Genomic DNA, 24092 nt, shown 5'->3' on the forward strand with positions numbered 1-24092 from the left:
TGCATAGTAAACAGCATTCTATTTCTCTTTACATTTTACCTGTTACAAGAATTCAGCCTTAAACAACTGACTGCACATTGGTATCTAAGGTGTTCGCACTAGCAGCACACAAAGGATGTTTTTTTAAATAGCTTCTCCAAATAAGTGAGATTAGGAAAGTTTTCAGAAAATCTTTCCCAAATTAAGCAGGTAATTTTCATTCAGAAAATACTTTTGTATAATTAAATAATACAAGATATTGGTGCCATCCATAAAGTCACATTTAATAAAAAAATTAACAATGAAAATGGACAAATGTCTAACTCTAGGAATGATATTCAATATTCTAATTAGTTATATTTTTTAAGTCATATGCATTTTAGCACGGAAATATTAGGGAATGTTTCAATAAAATATATTGAGATATGAAAAATTACCGCTATTTTGAATAATAATAAAACTATCAAGTCGAAAAACATTAAATGTAACGATATTAACAGAAATAAAGCTTAGACATCAAAAAATATAAATATTCCCTCACCATCATCTGGAATGTCCAATTCAAGCTGCTTGTCCCACTCAAGGCAGCGTGAAGTTAATTTTTCAGTTTCCGACTGAAGAATACTTCTAAAATTATGACATACATTTCAACTTCACAAACATTTCTCACGCTAAAATCTAAGTATTAGTATTATGACACTTATACATAATACTAAAAAAAAAAAACCAAACCCATTGCCATCAAGCTGATTCCAACTCATAGCGACCCTATAGAACAGAGAAGAACTGCCCCATAGAGCTTTCAAGGAGCACCTGGTGGATTCAAACTGCCTAACCTTTTGGTTAGCAGCTGTAGCACTTAACTACTATGCCACCAGGGTTTTCACACATAATATTAGGAAGGTATAAAAGGTAGGCACATTATTCATTTTTCAGAGTTGATGCTGAAATATTTCATGAACTTTGATTTACTAAAATCAGTAAGTACAAGTTAATACCCTATATATGTCCATCCGTCTACACCTAAAACTTAGGTAACTGGATAATACTAGAGGCTCCCTTTGTTGTTGTGAATATACACAGCAGAACATACATTAATTCAACAATTTCTACAAGTACAATTCAGTAACATTGATTACATTCTTCAAGTTGTTCCTCCACCATTAACACAAACTTACTGCCTCCTAAGTTTCCTATCTGATCTTTTGAGTTGCTGTTGTCAATTTGATCCCATATAGGTAGTTCTTATAAGAGCACAATACTCAAGGCAGACATTCTTTACTAACTAAGCAGAACTATTGTTTGGTTTAAAGAAGACTTCAAGGAATATTTTTGGTTTAAGGTTTAGAGATTATCAGGAGCCCATTTTTCAAGCTAACACTTGTAGTCTGTTTTGTTCTCATTTTTCAGAGGCTGAGGAGAGTTATGTACAGCAGTTATAAATTCCTTCGTGCACATCAAATTCTCTATTACTGCCCATAGAGCTAAGATCAATCCACCTGCCAAGAGTAAGGTGAAGCTAAAAACTGTAAGTCTGAGATTACAGTGATAGAGCCCTACAGATTCTAATCACTAGGCTTTGCTTGGCCTACGGCAGTGGTTCTAAAGTGAGGCTATTTTGTCCCCCAAAGAAAATTTGGCAATGTCTAAAGACATTTACGGTTGTCAAGACTAGAAAGGTATTACTGGCATCTAGTGGGTACAGGCCATGGATGCTGCTAAACATCCTACAACCCAAAGGATGACCCTATACAACAAAGAATTATCCAGTCCAAAATGTCAATATTGCCACACTGAGAAACCCTGGCCTAATGTGTTTAATCTGTTTGTATATTAAAAGCATCCTAATAGAAGAAACCAAGGATAATTTTTGTTTCTAAATAGAAAAATTTAGTTGTTTACATCCAGTGGCATGGCAGAACAATTGAGTTAATGAGAAATGAGATATGGGTTACCACTGAATTACCTAGTTGGGTAAGTTGCTTAATACTTTCAATGTCTCAGCTGAACAACACAAGGGGTTATCAATCTCTAATATCCCTTACAACTCTAAAACCTTTTATGTTTCTAAAAATAATGGGGAAAAAAAAATCTGTTGCCATCGAGTAGATTCCAATAATTGAAGTGGCTCTTAAACATTTAAAAAGATATTCATAATAGGACAAATGAATTTTAAAACTATAGTGAGATAATACTTCTCGTCACTTGATTGGCAAAGCTCAAAAAAACTATTAATACAGCACTGGAAAAGGTATGAGAAAACAAGAACTCTTATACCTTGCTGGAGAAGTATAAATCGAGGTCATTATATATTTGCCAAGGAGCCCTGGTGGTGCAGTGGTTAAAGAGCTTGGCTGCTAGTCAAAAGGTCAGTGGTTCCGAATCCACCAGCTGCTCCTGTAGGTCACTGTGAGTCAGAACTGACTTGACAGTAACGAGTTTCTTCTTTGTTTTTTTATATATTTGTACATGAGAGAATTGAAAGTGTAAGAGATTCGTCTTTACAGTATTGATTATAATAGCAATAGACTGAATTCAGTGCAAATGCATGGCAATCAGGACGTAGTTAAATCAGTTGTGGTACATCCGTATAGTTGGTTACTACGTGGCCATTAAAAAAACAACACACAGCACATGAGAAAGTTCTGTACTAAGACGGGATGTCTCCAACATTTAACTACTAAATAAAAATAGGGTGTATAGTATACTACTTTTTATATTAAAAAACATATACTATGTTTCTATTTGCCTACACATGCATTACCTATCTCTAGAAAGATCCACAGGAAATGAATAACACTGGTAGCCTCTGTGGAAGGTTCAAACTATGGGGTTGGGAGACAAAGTTGGGAAGGAGAATTTTCACTTGTATGCCTTTTCCAAACCCTTTAAATTGGGAACTACATGAATGTACTTCCAAACCCAGTGCCATCGAGTTGATTCCGACTCATAGCGACCCTGTAGGACAGAGTAGAACTGACCCATAGAGTTTCCAAGGAGAGCCTGGGGGATATGAACTGCCGACCCTTTGGTTGGCAGCTGTAGCACGTAACCACTACGCCACCAGGGTTTCCCATGAATGTACTAAAAAAAAAAAAAAAAATTTAAAAGATAAATGAAAATCACCCACAATTTGTTCCTCCCTAAGAAGTCTACTATATTAAGGTTAAAAATGTTTTCCTTAATTTTGTTTTTAAATAGCTAAACATTAATACAAAATTGTTCAAGTAGAAACAAGCAGACGAACCTAAAATAAGGCACATCATGTTGTGGCTGAGATATCTGACCTTCGTTTATCTCAAGTGATGAGGCTTCTTTAATTGGGAGGCCGTTTGAATTTTTAGTAGCAGCTTCGTTTTTGTTTAAGACTTGCTCTGTAGATTAAAGAAAATATTACAGATGAATTTCAAAGCAGTAATTCCTAAAATGGAATACCCTAAAAACAGAAAAAATTTATAATCTGCCCATTTTTTAAATGATGATTTTTAAAATTTTATCTCTGCCTCAGTGATTTCATTCACCACATTTCCCCTAAGTCTTTCTCAATGTTCTTCACGTCTTTAATTTACATTTATTTCCCCTTCTCTTCTCAGTCTGTATCCTTCATTCCAACTTTCTCTCTCTAAATGTCATTACCTGTGTTTTCACATCTTTTCTGACCCCGATGAGACCTCCTTGAACTATACAGTGAAAAACAGCTCTAAACATCTCTGATAAATCATAATCCAGAAAAGTATATGGAACTCTAGTTAAAATACTCTACCTTTATTCCAAACTGTTGGAGAACCCAAAGGACACTGTGCTGTATTTGCATCTTGCTCTATTGTCTCAGCAAAGTGAGTTTTACATTTTTGTGCCAAAATCTCATTTGTTGCTTCTTCAGTCTCATCACTAAAAACAACAGCAAAAAATGCTTCATGAAACATAGAACCCCATATACCTAATTGAGGGCTTTTGAAATTGCGTTGCGTTTTTAAAACCTGGAATAGCAATATATTTCTATTTACTTTTTAAAAATATGTTTGTGTTAAAATTATAAATACTTGAAGTGAGAATAGCTGTGTTTACTAAGTATATATGAGGTTCAGAGATTTTGAAGATCTCTTAATGGAACATAGAAGCAATTTTGGACACTGCTGAGCAGCTCCTAATAAACGTGCTGCTGGGCAGCCTTTGCAAAGTAACCTTGCCTCTTCTTTTAAAGATCCCACCAACTGATTTGCTTTCCACTTCGCAAGTTAATCATTTCTGTCTTTAGAGGTAGCTCTTCTAAAGTGATACTCAGAAAAAAAAAGTCTGAACTATGGTATTATAGCAATTTTCTCCTTTCTAAAATTTTATTTCCAAGTGTTAAAGTCATTTATTAAATGCAAACAAACAAACAAAAAAAACCCACAATCATATGCTGAAAATAATGATAATGCATAGAAAATAGCAAAACTGTCAAGTCCATTATGATAGCCTTCTGAAGAATTATTAAAAAAGACCAAATTTTAATTATTTATAGTCAACATAGCTCATTAAGTAACTTTTAAAAAGCACAGACCAAATCTAAGATAGGCCATTAACATTTTGTTAACCGTCTTAGCAAGGAATTTATTAAGATGACATTCTTACACGTCTGCTTTTAAAGGAGTCCAGGTGTAACTAGGTGTCAAGAAAGCATTGGTTGTTGTGGGAATCACGGTTGTTGCTTGATAGGTCTTCAGACCATCCAGTGGCTGAAACATAAAATCTTTGGGTGCAAAGGAATTCTTCCCTTTCATTTTTGTAGTATTTGTCTTAGGTAAATTTTCCACTTTTGATAAAGTTCCACCTGGATCCATTTCATTTGTTGCACTGGTTTGTGAATCCAACATGTTTTCTTTATTACCAACTTTAAAAGAAATGTCCTAGATGTGAGAAAACAGAATAGAGTAAGAATTTCTATGGATATGTAGAATGTTCTAGGGATACATTTAACCAATTTTTATAGGCCTGAATTGAGATATATGTCCCATGTACCTAACTTGAGAGGCAAAAACAGAGATACATGGAATCAGAAGACCAGCTACATTAAACCATTGCTATGACACAGGAAGAAAGAACTAATCTTTATTAAAGTACTAAAGAATAGGTTTAAAGGGTTAAAACAAATTAAAATGCATGAAAGCTAAGGTAGAAAATTTTACTCAAATAACAAATATGTATCTTTTTACTTAAATTGTATTGATAATTACAGTGGTTTGAGGATCAGAAATTCAATGCTTATTGAATGATTATAATGTCAAGGACCAAATCCTTTTTTAAAATACTTAATATGTAACCAATGTCACACAATATGATTAATCAGATAAAATATGAAGTATACTTTCTTTTTCAAGTTAATTTGTTATTTAAACATAATTTTTAGAGGGTTCTAAGTTTCTGATTTTTAATGACGAATGGACTCAAAACCTAATACAGCTTTGTTCTTTTAAGTAACATGACTTCATAGAAAAATTGTTTTACAGAAAAATAGCTTACAGACCTCCTTTGACCAGTTTGTATATAGACGTAATACATTTAAGGTACGGGACAGATAGCAATTCGGTTGCTTACAAAAGGAGTCAAGTTCTTACAAGGAATTGAATTTAGTTTATTTTAAGAACTTCATTTGTTTTTTTCTGAACATTCTTTAAAGGGGAAAGGGTACGATATAACAGAAGAATACATCCCTTTTTTAATAAAACATCTTGCTAACATGTACACTATTTCCCTGAATTAGTACTAAATGTGCACTTAAGAATTTAACTTCACTATTGTGTTCAAGGAGCCCTGGTGGCACAGTGGTTAAGAGATCAGCTATTAACCAAAAGGTTAGCAGGTCAATTCTATCAGCCACTTCTTGGAAGCCCCATGGGCAGTTCTACTCTGTCCTGTAGGGTCACTATGAGTCAGAATTGAGTTGACAGCTATGGGTTTGGTTTTTTTGTGTGTGTGTGCATCCAAAGGTACAAAACTTTTTGCCTGTATGTTACAAGCAAAATGGAGAGGGAAAGAAAAGAGGTGAAAGGTTAGGGGAAAAGATAAGAAAGGCAACAGATGTCTCATATAGGTTTCTCTTTCTTTTTTTTAAAGATTTACTCCTCAAATAGCATCTCTGTAAAAAGTTAGCAAAAGCCTGTTTCAATAACCCATAGCACACAGGCACCAAGGCATTTCAGGGAGTGGGATTTGATGGGATAAACTTCAACCAGTAGACTTCACTCCCACCCAAACATAGCTGCACATACAGAAAATGTCATTAAGTTATGTTATCAATACACTCCGAGGATTCTGTTACGACACATTTAACAAACCAACTTTCTAAACTTCCCTGGCTACCACAGAGCAAAGTGATTTCTAATAATGACTGACAAGCCATAGAACCACTACGACAAAATATACTCTTACTATAATTCTACTGGAAACCCTGGCAGCGTAGTGGTTAAGAGCTTGGCTGCTAACCAAAAGGTTGGCAGTTCGAATCTACCAGGTGCTCCTTGGAAACCCCAGGAGGCAGTTCTGCTCTGTCCTATAGGGTTGCTGTGAGTTGAAATCAACTTAATGGCAACAGGTTTGGTTTTGGTTGGTATATTTCTACTTGTTACTGGGTGGTGCAAACAGTTAGCTCAGCTGCTAACTGAAAAGTTAGTGGTTTGAGTCCTCCCAGTGGTACCTTGAAAGAAAAGGCCTGGCAATCTACTTCCAAAAACTCAGCTATTGAAAACTCCTTGGAGGACAGCTCTACTGTCACACACATGGGGTTGCATGAGTCAGAACTGACTTGATTGGAAACTGGTTAGTTTATACTTCTACTTAGAAACAAGGGGGTTGAAGTGAACATTTGGCACCCAAGGCATCTAGAGATGGGCACTGACATATTGTCCATTACAGTGACTCCAATTTACCTTCTCCACTTACCCAACAGGCAAGAAAAAAGGTCAAAACTCAAAAATAAAATTAGTCTTCTTCCTATTCTATTTGTGTATTTTACACTGCGTTTTCTTGTGATCCTATTGTGGCCATGGGGCTAAGAACACACCTTGTACCTTACCAGAGCCAATCCTTGGGTAGGCCCTGAGGTAGAAAATGAAAGCTTACAAAGCTATAGCACACTCAAAGATATATCCAAGCATTAGGGGTTCCAGAAAACCTCTATCTCTTGGTTGTAGGTGGGGAGCTTGGTAGAGGGTAAGCACGGGTGAGAACTACCAGTTAAAGATGAATAAACTATTATCTTTCCTAAGGTAAATTATCTAGTTTGGGGCTATCTACATTTTATTATCTGAATTTTAATTACAAGTTCCTACAGGGAATTCAGAGCAAAAGTGGTAACACTGTCCCTGAAGCCAGTGTGCCGGTGAAAGTAAAAATTAGTAATAATCCTTCAGGAGGGAATGAATCTCAAGGGAGATCTAGCTGTTCATCTATGAAGGTTTGCCCTATATTGCCTTCCAAAGAGGAGCTTTGATTTTTAATAAGAATCTAGCCAGATTTCTTACTCTTTGGCAAAACTTTTTTTTTTTAAGGTTAAGGATATGCCAAGGAACTGGGTCCTCAAAATGGTGGCTAATTTTTGAGAACACTATTAGATACTATGCTAGATGTTACAGAAGCATTAGCTTATTTAATTCTTAAAACTATATGTAGGTGGAGCCCTGGTGGTGTAGTGGTTAAGAGTTTGGCTGCTAACCAAAAGGTCAGCAGTTCAAATCCACCAGTTGCTCCTTGGAAACCCTATGGGGCAGTTCTGCTCTGTCCTATAGGGTTGCTGTGAGTCGGAATTGACTTAACGGCAAAGGGTTTTTTTGTTGCTGCTGTTAAATGTAGGTATTCTGTACCTCCTCTATGGAGGTATCCTGTGTTAGAGATAGATTATATAACTTGCTCAAGGTTATGCAGCTAATTGGAAGCTAAGAGAATATTCAAACTCAGGCCTAACTGAATCCTAAGTCAATGTATCCACTCTACTCCCTACTGTCTCTTGGTTAATTTCTAACAACAATGTTTCTCTCAGCTGCGCTTTTATTATTTTTCTCCATCTTCCGTTAACCAAATCATGCTTCCTCTACCTCTAAGCTCTGAGGATAAGATTATCTGAAAAACAACAACAGTAAATCATTTTGATGCTTCCTTACGAGTCAAGAGTTTTTAACACCATATAGGTTAACCTCTTGAAGCAGTTCTTTATGCTTAATTTCAACTTCATAAAATTAGCAATGAGATTTTCAAAGTTTCTAGGATTACATAGATGTTTATACTCTACCTTGTCAGGTTTTGCTTCTACCTTTTTGATAGGTCTTCCTTTAGTTGGTGCCTTTCCTTCTAGTTCATTACCTAAAATAAAAATGAAGTAAGATATCCATTTTGACTTGATAAAAAATGCTGCATTAAAAGTACTGAATAATTTGGGAAAGGAAAAAAACAACAGTAGGAATGTATGTCTTGAAGAATTTTCATGATTAAAAGCCATATTATAAAATAGGATAAAGACAGGTGAAACTGCTGTCTAGAATAGGCCACCTGTTTAAAAATAAAACAAAAGTTTACCTTTTTTCTCTGAATACTAAATATATATTTATTAGGGAAAATACAGAAAAGCACAAATAACCAACCACCAACACACACACACACACAAAAGACCAATGTTCCATTACTCAGCAATAATCACTGTTGGCATTTAGGGTACGTTTTTCCATTTTTTTCTTATGTTCACATATCCGGGTACTATTTATTAGAATTGTTATCATACCGCTCAGAGTTTAAACTTTTCCCACTGAACATGTCATAAACCATGTCCTTAAGCATTCTTTTACAACACTGTTCTTAAAAGCTGCATAGCATTCCACCAAATGGGTAAACTAATTTGGAAACCCTGACGGCATAGTGGTTAAGAGCTATGGCTGCTAACTAAAACGTCGATAGCTCAGATCTACCAGGTGCTCCTTGGAAACTCTATGGGGCAGTTCTACTCTGTCCTATGGGGTCTTTATGATTCGGAATGGGCTTGATGGCAACGGGTTTGGTTTTGGTTTAGTTCCTCCTCTCCTACTTAAGGAAGTACTTGCTGATTTTAACAACTGAACACAAAAACCTGAAGAACCAAAACACTCTACTTTAGTTGCTGATCAAGAAATAGTCCGTACCGTTAGTAACTCTTGAGGCTGGCTTTCTTATTGTGGTAGATGAGACTATTCTGGCAATTTGGTTTGCTGCTTGAGTAGCTGATCGAGTCATTCTCACCGATGCAGGGACTACAAGTTGTATAGAAAAAAAAAAATCAAATGGTATTTATAATTATTAATTTTTTTCTGTGGCAGCACCAGAGCTTACAATTATTATAATTGCTGCTATTCCTACCTTTTTTCTCTTTGTCCAACACTTTCTTTTCAGAAGTTACTCTTTGACCAGACTGGATTGCTTGAATGCTCCCATTATCAATCTATTTAAAACATTAAGTACGATGTGATTTAACTGCATAATGAATCAAATCACATTTTTGATCTGTAAGTGCCCTCCATCTGAAATCTCCCAATTGTAAGTGATCTAGCAAAAAAATCCCCTACTCCACATAAAATGAGGTCAAGAAAAAATTTTCCATCCTAAAAATTTCTTTATATCCTTATTAGAATCCCAGAATTTAGAAAATGCTAATATCCCAAGCTGTTAAAAATAGCGGACTATAACTTTGGAAACTGGTGGCATGGTGGTTAAGAGTTATGGCTGCTAACCAAATGGTTGGCAGTTTGAATCCACCAGGCGCTCCCTGGAAACCCCATGGAGTAGTTCTACTCTGTCCTATAGGGTCACTATGAGTTGGAATCCACTCAACAGCAGTGTTTTTTGTTTTTTTTTTAAATAATCTTGAGGGTCCTTAAACACTCCAGGCATGTTGCCACTTCAAGATCTTTGAATTTTCCCTAGAAAATTCTTATCCTGGATAGAAAGCTCTTCCCTATGGCTCTGCTAAGGCATAAAGACGTGATTTAAAATGCCACCATCTCAGTGAGATCCTCTCTGACTTCCCCAATCGAAATTCCACCCTACCCCTACTTCCAACACTCCTCATCTCCCTTTTCTTTTTTCCCCTCCATAACATGTATGACCATCTGACATACTACATATTTTTTATTGCCTGTCTCACCGTATCGGTAAGCCTCATGACAACAGAGAATTTTGTTGGCTTTGTTCACTGCTGTAAACCAGAAATTAGAACAGTACCAGGTCCATGGCAGTGACTCAGAATCTGTTGAAAATGTGAAACTTAGCTTCCTCATATGATAAAGAGGGATATTACTTCCCTCCTTGCCCACTTTGCTTCAGTAACCCTCCTAATCCACCTCTGTCCATAATGGTGTTTTGAAAACCCATAAGTTTATAGCATGCACTCTATGTGCTTCACATCCCTATCCGCATTCCATGTTGACTTGGAACACACAATAGGAACCCAGTAAATGAAAAAGAGCACTGATACAAAGTTTGGTATACATCTCATAAAGGATGTTAGGACGAAGAATATTTTAAATTAATATTTCCTTAGCATCTAGTCAAAAAACTACACTATTTCACTATACCAATACCAGTAATTTTGGTACCTATTAACTCTAGTAAATTAATCACTACTCTTGAGACAAGATTAAAAATTTTACTTAATTTGAGAAAAAGGTACAATTAGTCATTTTAGTAATAAACTGTCTACTAATTATTAAACTATACCTTAATCTGCTCCATTTGCTCCTTGGCCTTTGACCTTGTAATCCGTATGGAAGATGATGGAACGGCCTTAAAATAATCAAAATACAAAGTTTAAAAAAAAAAAAAAGTAGAACTGGCAAGTTTCATTCCCTGTCTACTGAAAAAAAGTTTCCCATCTTAAAGTTCAATTTTCTCCTTAATCATGTATAGCAATAAAGATACTTGCTAACTTAAATTCCTGTTTTTCCTGATTCTGGCCTGATTTAAACTAAGTTTAAGATAAATAGGTTCAAAATTTACTCTTGTTTCTCAGGTATTTTCAAGCTATTAGAATCCTTATTATTATTAGCTGGACATATTGGGGAGAGGTGGGTTAAACAGACTAGAGTATTAGGATCTTTTATTTTCTTCTTATAAAGTGATATTTTATGGTATCGTTTCCTAGTGTTGACAATTTGGTTTCCATGTCATGATTATGCACTAGTCTACTGTCACTAAGAAAATGGAGGCAAAATCTCAGTGAAATCCTTGTGCTATAGAAACTAGGGCGAGGCACTACCGGTTCAGTGGCAGAGTTCTAGCCTTTCATTCTGGAGGCCCAAGTTCAATTCCTGGCTAATGCACCTCATGCAGAGCTACCACCTGTCTGTCAGTGGAGGTTCGTGTGTTGCTATGGTGCTGAACAGGTTTGAATGGACTAAAACGTACTAGGAAGAAGGGCCTGGCAATCTGCTTCCTAAAATCAGCAATGAAAACCCTATTGATCACAATGGTCCAATCTGTAACTGATCAGGGGGATGGCCCAAAACCAGGCAGTGTTTAGTTCCATTGTATATGAGGCTGTCATGAGTCGGGGGCCAGCTTGACGACAGCTAATTATAATGAGGTAGAAACTAGGCTTCTCTCTAATGCATAATGCATAAGTAAGCCAAAATTCAGCAATGGCTTCAGGTGTAAGTATAATAAAAAAACAATTGGTCAATTTTATTAGTTTACATAATGATGTACCTCTTTTCCTCCTAAATATACTACTTTTTAAGGGATTTATTTACAGTTAGACCAATGAGTGGCATCCTACATATTCATGAAAACCCAGCTTTAATCTTACCTCTTCCAAGAGATTTACTTCGACATTTTTCCAAACAGAAATAATCTCTTCCTTCTCTAACATATATAGGATATATTTATATCTTTCTAACTTGAACTATATTAAATTTTGTCTCCTCCATACTCTCCTGAGGTCATACATAAACACTCCAAGATTTGCTGAATGAATCAATGAGACTCATGAGACCCAGAAAAACAGGCAATATCTTCAGCCTTTATTCAATTCTAATTTAAATCAAGAATGAATATACAGTTAATGAGATCTTCTACACATATTCTTTAACATGAGTAGCTATTTTAAACAGATCTTTAAAATAGCAAATCAACAGTGGCTACTTACTTCACAAATTCAACTGCCTTTTTTCAAACATATCCTTCTTGACCGACCATTTTCTTCTCCCTTAGACCACCTTTTAGGTTCTATTCTGTTTTAGTTCTCTTGATACTCCGATCATTCTTTCTCAGCCTATCACTGGTACCTAACTTGTGCCTACCTAATGGTATTTTCTAGACCCCATTCTTAGACTTTCCAATAATTTTATGTATCTTTTTTGGGGGTAGCCTCATTTGGTCCGATAGTCCATACATACTCCCAATATATCCCAAATTCACATCTTAGTACAGATCTACATCTTGGTTTTCAATTTTTATTTCTAACTTCCCAATATCTAGGTGATTGAAATAGGTTAAAAACAAACAAATAAAAACGGTTCTCAATATACAACCCACATAAATCTGTTCCTTTTCTTCTTGCCTTACTTCTGTTAGTAGCAGCATTGTTTACAGGTACTCAAACTATTAGCTTCAGAATCATCTCTGACTCTTCAATTTCCTTTACCCCTCACCATCTACTTGGTCATCAAGGCTATTGAAGTTACCTCTCAAAATGCCTTATATCTATATCTTCTTTTTAAACCAACTGCCCCAGTCCACCTATACCATCTCACCTATTCTATAACGAGTCTCACAATTGGCCTTATTATCTATAAATGCTTCCCTTTCCAGACTATAATCTTCAAGGTCAGGGTAGTCTTGAATTACTAACTTGATAATGACACTACCTCATTTAGCTTCCCTTGGATCTCAATACGCTACAAAATAAACTCCAAATTCTTAGGCATTGTTTAAACTGGCTGTACCTTCTTTACCAGCTTTATCCTATCCCAACTTACCTATAGCTACATCAAGAGACCTGATTTGCATTCTCCTGAGCTATTATGTCATTCCCGCCTCCTACCAACTGGTTAAGTGAAAAAAAGGGACAAGGGGAAAGAGTTACTTTAGACGTTTAATCTCTGAGAGAAAATTCCATGGTACTATTCCCCTATAGGACGTTAAGACACTAAATTTACCTTTTTGGGCTCAGCTTTCACAGCATTTGATTTTGAAAGAGACAAAAGAAAACCAGGCTTATCAGGTCTATAAAGACCCACTTTAAATACTCCTCGTTTGGCTTTCTCTCTCTGCTCTTTCAATTTTTGAAGCTGCTTTTCTTCTTTGTATTTTTGTAGCATTTGTTTTCGTTGATCACCTAGAACAGCTTTAGCTGACCCTAAGCAAAACAAAACAAAACACAGTATATAAAACATTTCAGATAAAGTTTTGCAAAATTTCAAAAATCATTTTGTCTAACTTTAACTGCTGCTAAGAAATGCTTTTACTCAATTCTTGTTAATTCCTTAGCACTGTAACCACTTTTTATTTCAAATCTTTTACTTCAACTTTCACTTTTTATTTCAACCTCTATTATTTTTAAGCATCCTGACTCCTCTTTCTCAATCCACATCCAATCCATCAGAAAATCATTGGTTCAATATTCAAAATACATTCAGGATGCAACCATTTATCTTTGCTGCTACCACTAGGATCAACCATCAACTCTCACCTAAATTATCACAATAGTCAGAATTCTAATTGGTTTCCCCTGATGTCATGTTTGCCACTCTACTATCGTCAACTCCACAGTCAAAGTGGTCCTTTTAGAACAGAAATCAGATTATGTAGAGACCCATTAACCTATTAATGTCTTCCCATTTCACTCAGAGTAAAAGCCAAAGTCCTTATAACGATGGCCTTTAGAGCCCATGGTTGCCTACTTGCTTTCTCTGGAACATATCAGGCCCACCCCCACCTGTGGGCCTTTGCAAATAGAGAATAAACAAATGTTTTTGTAATAGTGATTGACATATTTAGACTTATATTTGAGAGATTTTCATTGAGGGAATGGAGCATTTGAGAGGCAAAGAGTAGAGATAAGGAGAACACTTAAAAAACACTTAGAGTGTGACCAGAAGAACTAGTTGGTGCCCGGCCACAATGGATGACTGCCTTGACAGGGAGCACAACAGAGAACCCCTGAGGGAGCAGGAGAGCAGTGGGATGCAGACCCCAAATTCTCATAAAAAGACCAGACTTAATGGTCTGACTGAGACTAGAGGAATCCCGGCGGTCATGGTCCACAAACCTTCTGTTGGCACAGGACAGGAACCATTCCCGAAGACAACTCATCAGACATGAAAGGGACTGGACAGTGGGTAGGAGAGAGATGCTGATGAAGAGTGAGCTAATTATATCAGGTGGACACTTGAGACTGTGTTGGCATCTCCTGTCTGGAGGGCGGATGGGAGGATAGAGAGAGTGGGAAGCTGGCAAAATTGTCACAAAAGGAGAGAATGGAAGGGCTGACTCATTAGGAGGAGAGCAAGTGGGAGTACGGAGTAAGGTGTATATAAACTTATATGTGACAGTCTGACTTGATTTGTAAACGTTCACTTGAAGCTCAGTAAAAGTTAATAAAAAAAAAAAAAAAACACTTAGAGGCAATAATATCACCTCTTCCCAGACAAATGATGCTTGGTTCTTCCTCTAAAAGCCATCCCATATCATTCTACCCCTCAATTTCATTTCCTCCTAATTCCCAATTCCTTGTACTCTCTCCCCCTGGACGACCAGCTCATTTCCTTTGACTTTCAAACATGCATTGATCATCTCATCTCAAAAACAAAAACAAAAAAGAATCCTACAATACTTTCGCTCAACTATTTTCTTTCATTTTCCTTAAGAATCATAAAAACTTTCAATTTGGAGGAAATCCTTTAGCCCAATCCCCTATTTTACAGAATCAATTAAATCAGAACACATGGAATGGCTTCTAAGTGCTACAAACTATAGTGATACTGTAAAATAAATAATAAAATCAAAGCAATGAAGTTAAACAACTTGACATCTCATTTTTCTATAAAACTTCTAAGAAGACTTTCTTTCTACCATTTCATCACCATTGATCCCTGCTTTATTTCACCGCGAGCTAGCTCTTAAAACTGCCTGCTATATACACACAACTAAATAGGAGTCCAGTGACTTCTAGTTAAGTGCAAAAGCCATAGCCCAATTTTCTTCCCCCTTCCCTGTAACACTGCTTGTTTTCTAAGATACTCTATTTTTTAACTTTTTCTGAGATTATTCCAATATTCTTTAAAGGTTATTCTTTATTCTAGTTCTTTCCTCCCTAATGGCCCCAAATCTTTTTGGGCAAAGTACAAGGATGAATCCTTTGCTCTTCTCTCTAATGATATTTTGATGAGCAAAGTATTCTGATTTCATGGATTCTTTGATTTTTATGTTTCTTATTGATTTATCTTATCAGCACTTATTTTCCCCAAGCTCCAGAAGAACTTTAGGATTCCTCAAAGGCAATATAGACAATGAAGTGTTATGCCTGTTACCATCGAGTCAATTTCGACTCGTAGTGACCCCATAGGACAGAGTAGAACTGCCCCATAAGGTTTCCAAGGCTATGAATCTTTATGGAGACTGCCATATCTTTCTTCTGCAGAAGTGATAAGTTCGCATTGCTGACCTCTGGTTAGAGCCAAGCACTTAACCACTGCACCACAACGGCTCCTTATAAATTGCTATAACACTCCATAAATGAATGGATTTAGTCTACCTTGGGATTTTCATAGCCTTTAGTTTAAACAGACAGTATTTATTAGTAGAAAAATACCAAGTGATTAGAATGGTACTTCGAAGCTCCATTCTTCTTGTCAGAGTTTTTTTACACTCAAGTATTAAACCTTTGGTCACTCTTCAAAGAACGTAAAAACTACAATAGACCTTTACTTACTTGGCTTGACATTGGCCTTTTCTGGAACAAGCTCTTGAGATGTCTCATCTAATGAAGCAAGAACTCTATGTTCCAAGATTGGAATGTTGCTGTCTTTCAAACCAAAATGTCTATTTCGTTCGTATTCCTTATGTCTGTTTTCTTTCTGAGACAGTGATTTCCTACGAGCAATTTTGGCTCTAATCATGTCAGTACTTAAATCTTTTCTGTGTCGACTGGCAAAGTGTGACGAAGACATCCTGTCAGGGAAAGGAGAGATGGAGGTCAACTTACGCGGGTTTTCATTATTTAAAAAATTAAGGTTCCAGTTCAATATTTTTACCTCCTATCCCACCTGAGACTTTTGAAATAAAAACACAAATATAAAATTGGATAAATATGTGACACTGAAAAGGGGAAAGGTTGTTATTATCAGAAGACAAGAAACTACAACTTATTTTAGGGTGCTTTTTAAATAGGAATTTGCTTGACAGATGACATGAAGCCTAGGAAGCTAAAGAGGTTCTGGGCTTATCGTTGAAAACCAAAAACCAAATCCGTTGCCACTGAGTCGATTCTGACTCCCAGCAACCCTGCAGAACAGAGTAGAACCGCCCCATGGGGTTTCCAAGGAGCAACTGGTGGATTCAAACTGCTGATATTTGTTTAGCAGCTGAGTCTTAACCACTGCGCCACTAGGGCCCCTGGGCTTACCACAGAGGACACTGGAGAAAGAAGAGTGTGAAGTAAAAGAGAAAATGGGAATTAAGTGAAGGACTGTGTACTTTAGTTTCCTTAGCCACCTTCCCCTGGAAATAAATGCAGACAGCCTGGCATTTCCTCTAGGGTGGAGGTTTGAGAGCAGGAAGAGAAGGAGCATGACATAACAAACTAAAAACACTGTGTATGGGACAAGAAACCAGGGCTTCTAACTGGGGTTTTTCCCAGGCATACTAATGCTGCTGTTTAGAGACCAATTCTGAGAACCACTACTAGCGCAGTGGTCCTCAAAATTTATTATACCTAGGAAACTTTGGTGGCATACTGGCTAAGTGCTACGGCTGCTAACCAAGAGGTCAGCAGTTCAAATCCGCCACGCGCTCCTTGGAAACTCTATGGGGCGGTTCTACCCTGTCCTATAGGGTCACTATGAGTCAGAATCTACTACACGGCAGTGGGTTTGGTTTTGGGTTAAGAGCCACCTGAGGATCTTGTTAAGATGGAGGTACTGATTCACTGTATCAGGGGTGGAAATGGAAATTCTCAGCAGGGATTTGAACCAGTTTCAAGCCCTGTAAAACACTAGATTTGGCCTTTTGTGTCTGGCTTCTGAAAATAACCCTTGGCAGTCACCAGCAATCCAAGGTGCCTGTTTTTGTTTTTTTTTTTTTAACTGCCAGACAATACTTAAACATTTGCAAATGAAATGGGAGCCCAAGGACCACACCTGGTGAACTAACCTCAGGGGAAAAAAAGGGAGGGGAGGAATGGGAATAGGCAGGAGGGAATGAGCTATACATATTTAGTGGTTCAATCAGTCATTGACTATGTATTAAGGCCCCAGTCATTGAGGCTCCAATAAAGGACCCTCCGCCTCGGAGCTTCTGGATTCATGATATGTATGGGAGGACCAGGATATCTCTAGGGGCATAAAGCTCCCTGCAGGGAACTCCTCCCAGAACTTGAAACAGGAGATGCCTATTAGACATGTAAGGGGGGAATGACTAATAGATAGTTGGACCTACGAGAATGAAAAACGAAGGGTTTTTAGGAAGAATTACCCTCCTAAGGTAATATTTTCAGTCATGCACGGAATCATATAGTGTACCTGGCAGATACCTTTTTCTTAGAAAGATCCTTGAGAACGTACTCAAGCAAAAAAGGGCAGAAAGGCGAGAAAAAGAATGACAAGAATTTCAAGAAACAGTAGGTCCAACTGAGGAAAAGAATAAAGGAAAGTCTAAGGGTGTCATCTATGCAGCTGGTGTAGAGAACAACCAACCCAAACTGGAGAAAAGGACTGGTTATTCAGAAGTCTTGGTGTTAAAAAAAAAAAAAAGTGGGTGGGGGAGGAGGGAAAGGAGGCTCTGTGATTGGAAGTTTAAAAAAATTATAAGCCAAGGCTCAGGTCACTTCTTGAGGTGTGGAACATGGCGCAAGGGACCTTGCATCAGCTCCAGGCCAAGCCACTGCTGATCCAGTGCTGTTAAACACTGCCACCCCACACTTTTTAAAAAGCAGAGAAGAAATTAAAGTTTAAGGAACTAGAGAGTTGCCTGCAACAAGTAGATGGATTCAAAAAGCCCAAACTACTTCTAGAACAGTACCTGACCAGGTCGCACATTGCAGCATGTATGCGCTATACAATCCATAACACATATGATGGTGAAAATAAAGTGGTTGCAGATTTAGGATGTGGTTGTGGAGTGCCTAGCATGGGAAATGCAATGTTAGCAGCAGGGTTGTATGTTGGATTTGACATAGATGAAGATGCACTGGAAATATTTAATAGGTATGTGGAAGAGTTTGAGTTAACAAATGTTGACGTGGTTCAACGTGTGCTCATTATCTAACAGAATGTCCAAGCCATTTGATACAGTAATTATGAATCCTCCCTTTTGGACCAAGAATAATAAAGAGACAGATATGGCTTTTCTGAAGACTGCTTTGGAAATGGAAAGAGCAGGAGTATATTTTTTACACAAATCCTCAACTAGAGAACATATTCATTCAAAAGAAAGCTGTAGAAAGAAAATCAAGATAGGTATTATTGCAGAGCTGAAATATGACCTGCCAGCATCACACAAATGTCATAAAAAGAAATCAGTGGACATTGAAGTGGACCTAAGTCAGTTTTCTTTTTAAAATTCTCCAAATACAAAAGTAGATTGAAACCTAATTAAAATGAATTTTAAAACTGTTTACTAAAGAAAAAAAGTTATAGGCACTGAAAGCAGTTCCCCTAAGAAAAAGAACAAGGTAGGATGCCCTTTATTGCTACTCTTCTTCAACATCATGCTAAAGTCCTCAAAATAATAATAATAATAATAAACCAAACTCATTACCATGGAGTCAATTCCGACTCACAGAAACCCTATAGAACAGAGTAGAACCGCCCCATAGAGTTTCTAAGGAGTGCCTGGTGGATTTGAACTGTGGACCTTTTGGTTAGCAACGATAGCACTTAACCACTATGCCACCAGGGTTTCCGCTAAAGTCCTAGCTAGAGCAATAAGGCAAGACAAAGAAATAAAGAGCATCCAAATTGGTAAGGAAGAAGTAAAACTATCCCTATTTGCAGATGATGTGATACTTTTTTTTTTAATGATACTATACACAGAGAATCTCAAAGATTCCACAAGAAAACTACTGGAAATAATAGAAAGATTCAGCAAAGTAGCAGAATACAAGACCAACATACAAAAATCAGTTGGATTCCTCTACAACAAAGAGAACTTTGAAAATCAGGAAAACAACACCATTTATAATAGCCCCTAAAAAGACAAAATACTTAGGAATAAATCTAACCAGGGATGTAAAAGACCCACTACAAAGAAAACTACAAAACACTATTGCAAGAAACCAAGACAGACTGACATAAATGGAAAAACATACCATGCTAATAGATGGCAAGACTCAACATTGTGAAAATGTCAATCCTACCCAAAGTGATCTACAGATATAATGCAATCCTAATTCAAATACCAACAGCATTCTTTAATGAGATGGAAAAACTAATCACCAGCTTTATATGGAAAAGAAAGATCCTGGATAAGCAAAGCATTATTGAAGAAGAAAAACACGACTACATGACCGTGGTAGCCAAAACAGTCTGGTACTGGTCCAACAACAGACACATGGATCAATGGAACAGAATTTGAGAACCCAGACATAAATTCATCCATCTATAAGCAGCTGATCTTTGACAAAGGACCAAATTCTTTAAATGGGGAAAAGGCAGCCTCTTTAACAAACGGTGCTGGCAAAACTGGATGTCTATCTGTAAGAAAAAAAAAAAAAGAAACAGGACCTCACACCATACACCAAAACTAACTCAAAATGGATCAAAGACCTAAATGTAAAACCTAAAATGATACAGATCATGGAAGAAAAAATAGGGACAACACTAGGGGCCCTAACATATGGTACAAATAGCATACAAACCATAACTAACAACGCACAAACACCAGAAGATAAACTAGATAACTGGGAGCTCTTAAAAATTAAATATACTCATCCAAAGAGAATCCACAGACTGGGAAAAAAATTTTGGCTATAACTTATCTGACATGGGTCTAATCTCTAAAATCTATAAAATACTTTAACACCTCAACAACAACTTAATTAAAAAGTGGGCAAAGGATATGAACAGATATTTCACTAAAGAAGACATTCAGGTGGCTAACAGGTACATGAGAAAATGCTTGCAATCATTAGAGAAATGCAAATCAAAACTACAATGAGATGTTATCTCACCCTGACATTGCTGGCACTGATTAAAAAAACAGAAAATAACAAATGTCTGAAAGGTTGCAGGGAGATTAGAATCCTTATGCATCGCTGATGGGAATATAAAAAGGCACAATCACTATGGAAAATGATATAAAGACAAACAAACAAACAAAAACCAAACCCATTGCCATCTAGTCAATTCCAACTCATAGAGACCCTAAAGGACAGAGTAGAACTGCTCCGTAGGGTTTCCAAGGAGCAACTGGTCGATTCGAACTGCTGATCTTTTGGTTATCAGCTGAATGCTTAACAACTGTACCACCAGGGCTCCATGGAAAATATGGTGCCTCAATAAAAAGCTAGAAATAGAAATACCATATGATCCAGCAATCCCACTAGTAAGAATATATCCTAGAGAAATAAGAGCCATCACACTAATAGACATATGCATACCCATGTCCATTGCAGCATTATTCACAATAGCAAAAAGATGAAAACAACCTAAGTGCCCATCAAAACATGAATGGATAAATTATGGTACATACACAATGGAATACTACCCAATGATAAAGAAAAATGATGAATCCCTGAAACATCTCACAACATGGATGAATCTGGAGGGCATTACGCTGAGGGAAATAAGTCAATCACAAAAAGACAAAATATTGTATAAGACCACTACTATAAAAACTCAAGAAAAGGTTTACACACAGGAAAAACAATGTTTGATGCTTACAAGAGAGGGAAGGAGTGGGTAAGGAGGGGAAGCATGGGGAGGGAAATCACTAACTAGATAACAAAAGAGAGTTAACTTTAGTGAAGGGAAAAAAAAACACAACATAGGGAAAGTCAGCACAACTTGACCAAGGCAAAGTCATAGAAGCTGCCTAGACACATCCTTGAGGAACCGAGTTACTGGGGCTGAAGGCTAGGTACCATGCTCCTGGGTGACATCTAGGTCAATTGGCATAACATAGTTCATAAAGAAAATGTTTTACATCCTACTTTGGTGAGTAGCGGCTGGGGTCTTAAAAGCTTTTGAGGGGCCATCTAAGATACATCTATTAGTTCCATCTTGACAGGAGTAAAGGAGAATGCAGAAAACCAAAGACACAAGGAAAACATTAGTCCAAAGGACTAATGGACCACAACTACCACAGCCTCCACCAGCCTGAGCCCAGGAGAACTAGATGGTGCCCGGCTACCATGACGGACGGCTCTGACAGAATCACAATAGAGGGCCCCAGACACAGTGAGAGAAAAATGTAGAACAAAATTCAATTCACAAAAAAGACCAGACTTACTAGTTTGACAGAAGCCAGAGGAACCCCCAAGACTATGGCCCCTGGACACCCTGCTAACTCAGAACTGAAGCCACTCCTGAATTCCACCTTTCAGCCAAAGATCAGACAGGCCTATAAAACAAAAAACGCAGGTGGAGAAGGTGCTTCTTAGTTCAATCAAGCATACAAGGCCAAGTTGGCAACACCTGCCCAAAACCAAAGGTAAGGCAGGAAGGACAAGAAAATTGGACTAATAGAGAGCCAGGGGTGAAAAGGAGAGGAGCGCTGACACATTGTCGGAATTGCATCAATGTCACTAAACAATCTGTGTATAAATTTTTGAATGAGAAACTAATTTGTTCTGTAAACTTTCACCTAAACACACACACACAAAAAAGTTATAGGCACACTATTCTCTTTTCAACAATAGCTAATAAAGCCCACTAGAAAACTGGACTTTACTCCTAAAGGAAAAATCTGCAGAAGTCATACAACAAATTAAAATGTTAAATGATTTTAAGCAACCAACAGAGTATAAAAATTTAGAATCCATTTGACCTGGATATTAACACATTCCTTCACAAACCCGAGTGACAATGGACTGTGCTTTTCATCAAGAAATCGCATATTTCATCATCATAATAACCCTAAAAGATAGTTACTATTATTGGCCATAATACAGATGAGGTAAATTAACAGCCCACATTAGCACAACTAATCGGTGGTGGAGCTGGGCTTCCAAGCCACACATCTAAGTTTTCTTCTTTAGCTGACTGGAGTTTCTTTTAGCTTCAAGGTCTATAGAGAGGGTTCGTTAGTCTCGAACCCTTGCCTGGAAGTTCCCCATCTGGACGTTTTTAGTTGTCACAAGATCTGAGAGGAGATATTGGAACTTAACGTCAGGGTCAGAGATGTCAAACGTCCAGCATCGTGAAGAATTTTATCACCCCAAAGGCCAATTGCGCCCCGGCAGAAAAACAGATTGCTACACAGACCATAGCAACAAATATTTACTTTTCTGAAGGATCGTGTCAACAGCTTCAATTAGGACAGGTAACACGGTCCTAGAGGCGCTTTGCCCCGAAGGGCGTCCCGCTCGCTGCCGGGTTCTCAGACGGCCAAAACCTTCACCGGAAGCGGACTAACGCCCTCCCTCCAGCTCCCCAGCACCCACCTACCTGAAGCACCTTCTAGCGTGAAACCTCAGCAAAACGAAAAGTAAAGGCACCCTAACAATAACAACTCGGCCTGGGAGACCACCGCCGCCAGGGAGCAGGAACGCAAACACCCGGAGAGTCCGCCAAATTCAAACTTCCCGCACCTAGCCTCTGATTGGAGGGACTTTAACCAGCACTTCCGGGCAAGGTGCCGCCTTTTCCCTTCGACAAGGCTTGCGATTGGTTTGCTCCGTGCGATATTTGAATTGATTGAAAGGTGAGGGGGCGGTTCACAGCATGGGCTTGAGAGGAAGAAAAAGGCGAGTGGCGACCGGAGATACGGGGCGTAGCGGTGGGAGCGCTCCAGCTGGGACTGGGACCCTGACAGGAGCTGTGGGGACCCTGAGGACGGGCGGCGCCGGGGCCGGGGACGGGGCGGGAGTGGCCAAGGGAAGAGCGGCAAGGTTGCTAGGCCCGCGGCGGAGGGCTGGCCTGTCTCCGCCCTTGAGCTCTCAGACCTTCTCGGATACCCGTTGAAAGATGGAAGAACCGGCGGGGTCCTCCGAGACTTGGCCAGGAACTCAGAGTTTGTAGGGCTTTTTAATATCCCTGTTTAGTTACGTAAATCCAGCAGAGGTTATTAGAAGGCTTTGGTTAATGTTTTAAAGGAAGGGCCAACCACAACAGATTTTTCTTTACCTCGTTTAGTGTCACTTTTCAACGTCTCCAGTCTTTTTCTAGTCCATTTTTAAAAATTGAAATAAAGTTTTCTAACCGTTGTTTTTTAGTGTGAAGATCAATGTCCTTTATAAATTAAACAGCTGGGTAACCACCACTCATCAAGATAAAGAGCATTTCCATCACCCAAAACAGTTCTCTCACGCTCCCTTCAAAGCAGGGACAGATTTCCCTATAAGCAAGGTAAGCATGTGCTCGTAGCATCAACAAAACAGGGGCACCAGTTGTCCAAAGCAAAGACCCGTAGATGACAAGCGGTCAGGACACAAGGAAAAGCAAGCGAAGGAGTGGGAGGGAGCTGGCAGGGCCCTAAATTAAATTGGTACCATTCTATAAATTTTGTACACAGTTACATTTTCTTTTTCATTTCGGACTGATCGGGTATAACGTCACATTCATTTCTCTCTCTTGTCCGCATAAGAACGCACCAAACCAAAAACCAAACCCACTACCGTGGACCTGATTCCGATCATAGCGACCCCATAGGGTTTCCAAGGCTGTAAAGCTTCACAGAAGCAGACTGCCACATCGTTCTCCCACAGAGCTAACGGAAAGGTTGGTGGTTTCGAAGCA

At 38.1% G+C, this 24092-nt stretch overlaps 1 protein-coding gene and 1 pseudogene across 2 annotated transcripts in view; one reads left to right on the top strand and one right to left on the bottom strand.

The window, feature by feature from the left end:
- Window positions 1-23093, bottom strand: part of DLGAP5 (DLG associated protein 5) — a 42890-nt gene extending 19797 nt beyond the window's left edge. Inside the window, exons 1-11 of one of the 2 annotated variants that reach the window (XM_010588649.3) lie at window positions 22803-23090; window positions 15911-16149; window positions 13137-13336; window positions 10699-10764; window positions 9343-9424; window positions 9129-9236; window positions 8249-8319; window positions 4597-4871; window positions 3743-3870; window positions 3227-3353; window positions 521-606 (exon numbers count right to left, since the gene is read on the bottom strand). In XM_010588649.3, the coding sequence (XP_010586951.2) occupies window positions 521-606; window positions 3227-3353; window positions 3743-3870; window positions 4597-4871; window positions 8249-8319; window positions 9129-9236; window positions 9343-9424; window positions 10699-10764; window positions 13137-13336; window positions 15911-16148 (1381 nt within the window). In that variant the 5' untranslated portion in view covers window position 16149; window positions 22803-23090. Of the gene's footprint in view, window positions 1-520; window positions 607-3226; window positions 3354-3742; window positions 3871-4596; window positions 4872-8248; window positions 8320-9128; window positions 9237-9342; window positions 9425-10698; window positions 10765-13136; window positions 13337-15910; window positions 16150-22802 lie in introns of both variants that reach the window. The other variant, XM_064292507.1, reaches the window with a different exon arrangement.
- LOC100653638 (rRNA N6-adenosine-methyltransferase METTL5-like) lies at window positions 17794-22386 on the top strand (annotated as a pseudogene).
- Window positions 23094-24092: the final 999 nt, after the last annotated feature.

The sequence above is a fragment of the Loxodonta africana genome, chromosome 10 (assembly GCF_030014295.1).
Source record: "Loxodonta africana isolate mLoxAfr1 chromosome 10, mLoxAfr1.hap2, whole genome shotgun sequence".
In the NCBI taxonomy this organism is placed as follows: domain Eukaryota; kingdom Metazoa; phylum Chordata; class Mammalia; order Proboscidea; family Elephantidae; genus Loxodonta; species Loxodonta africana.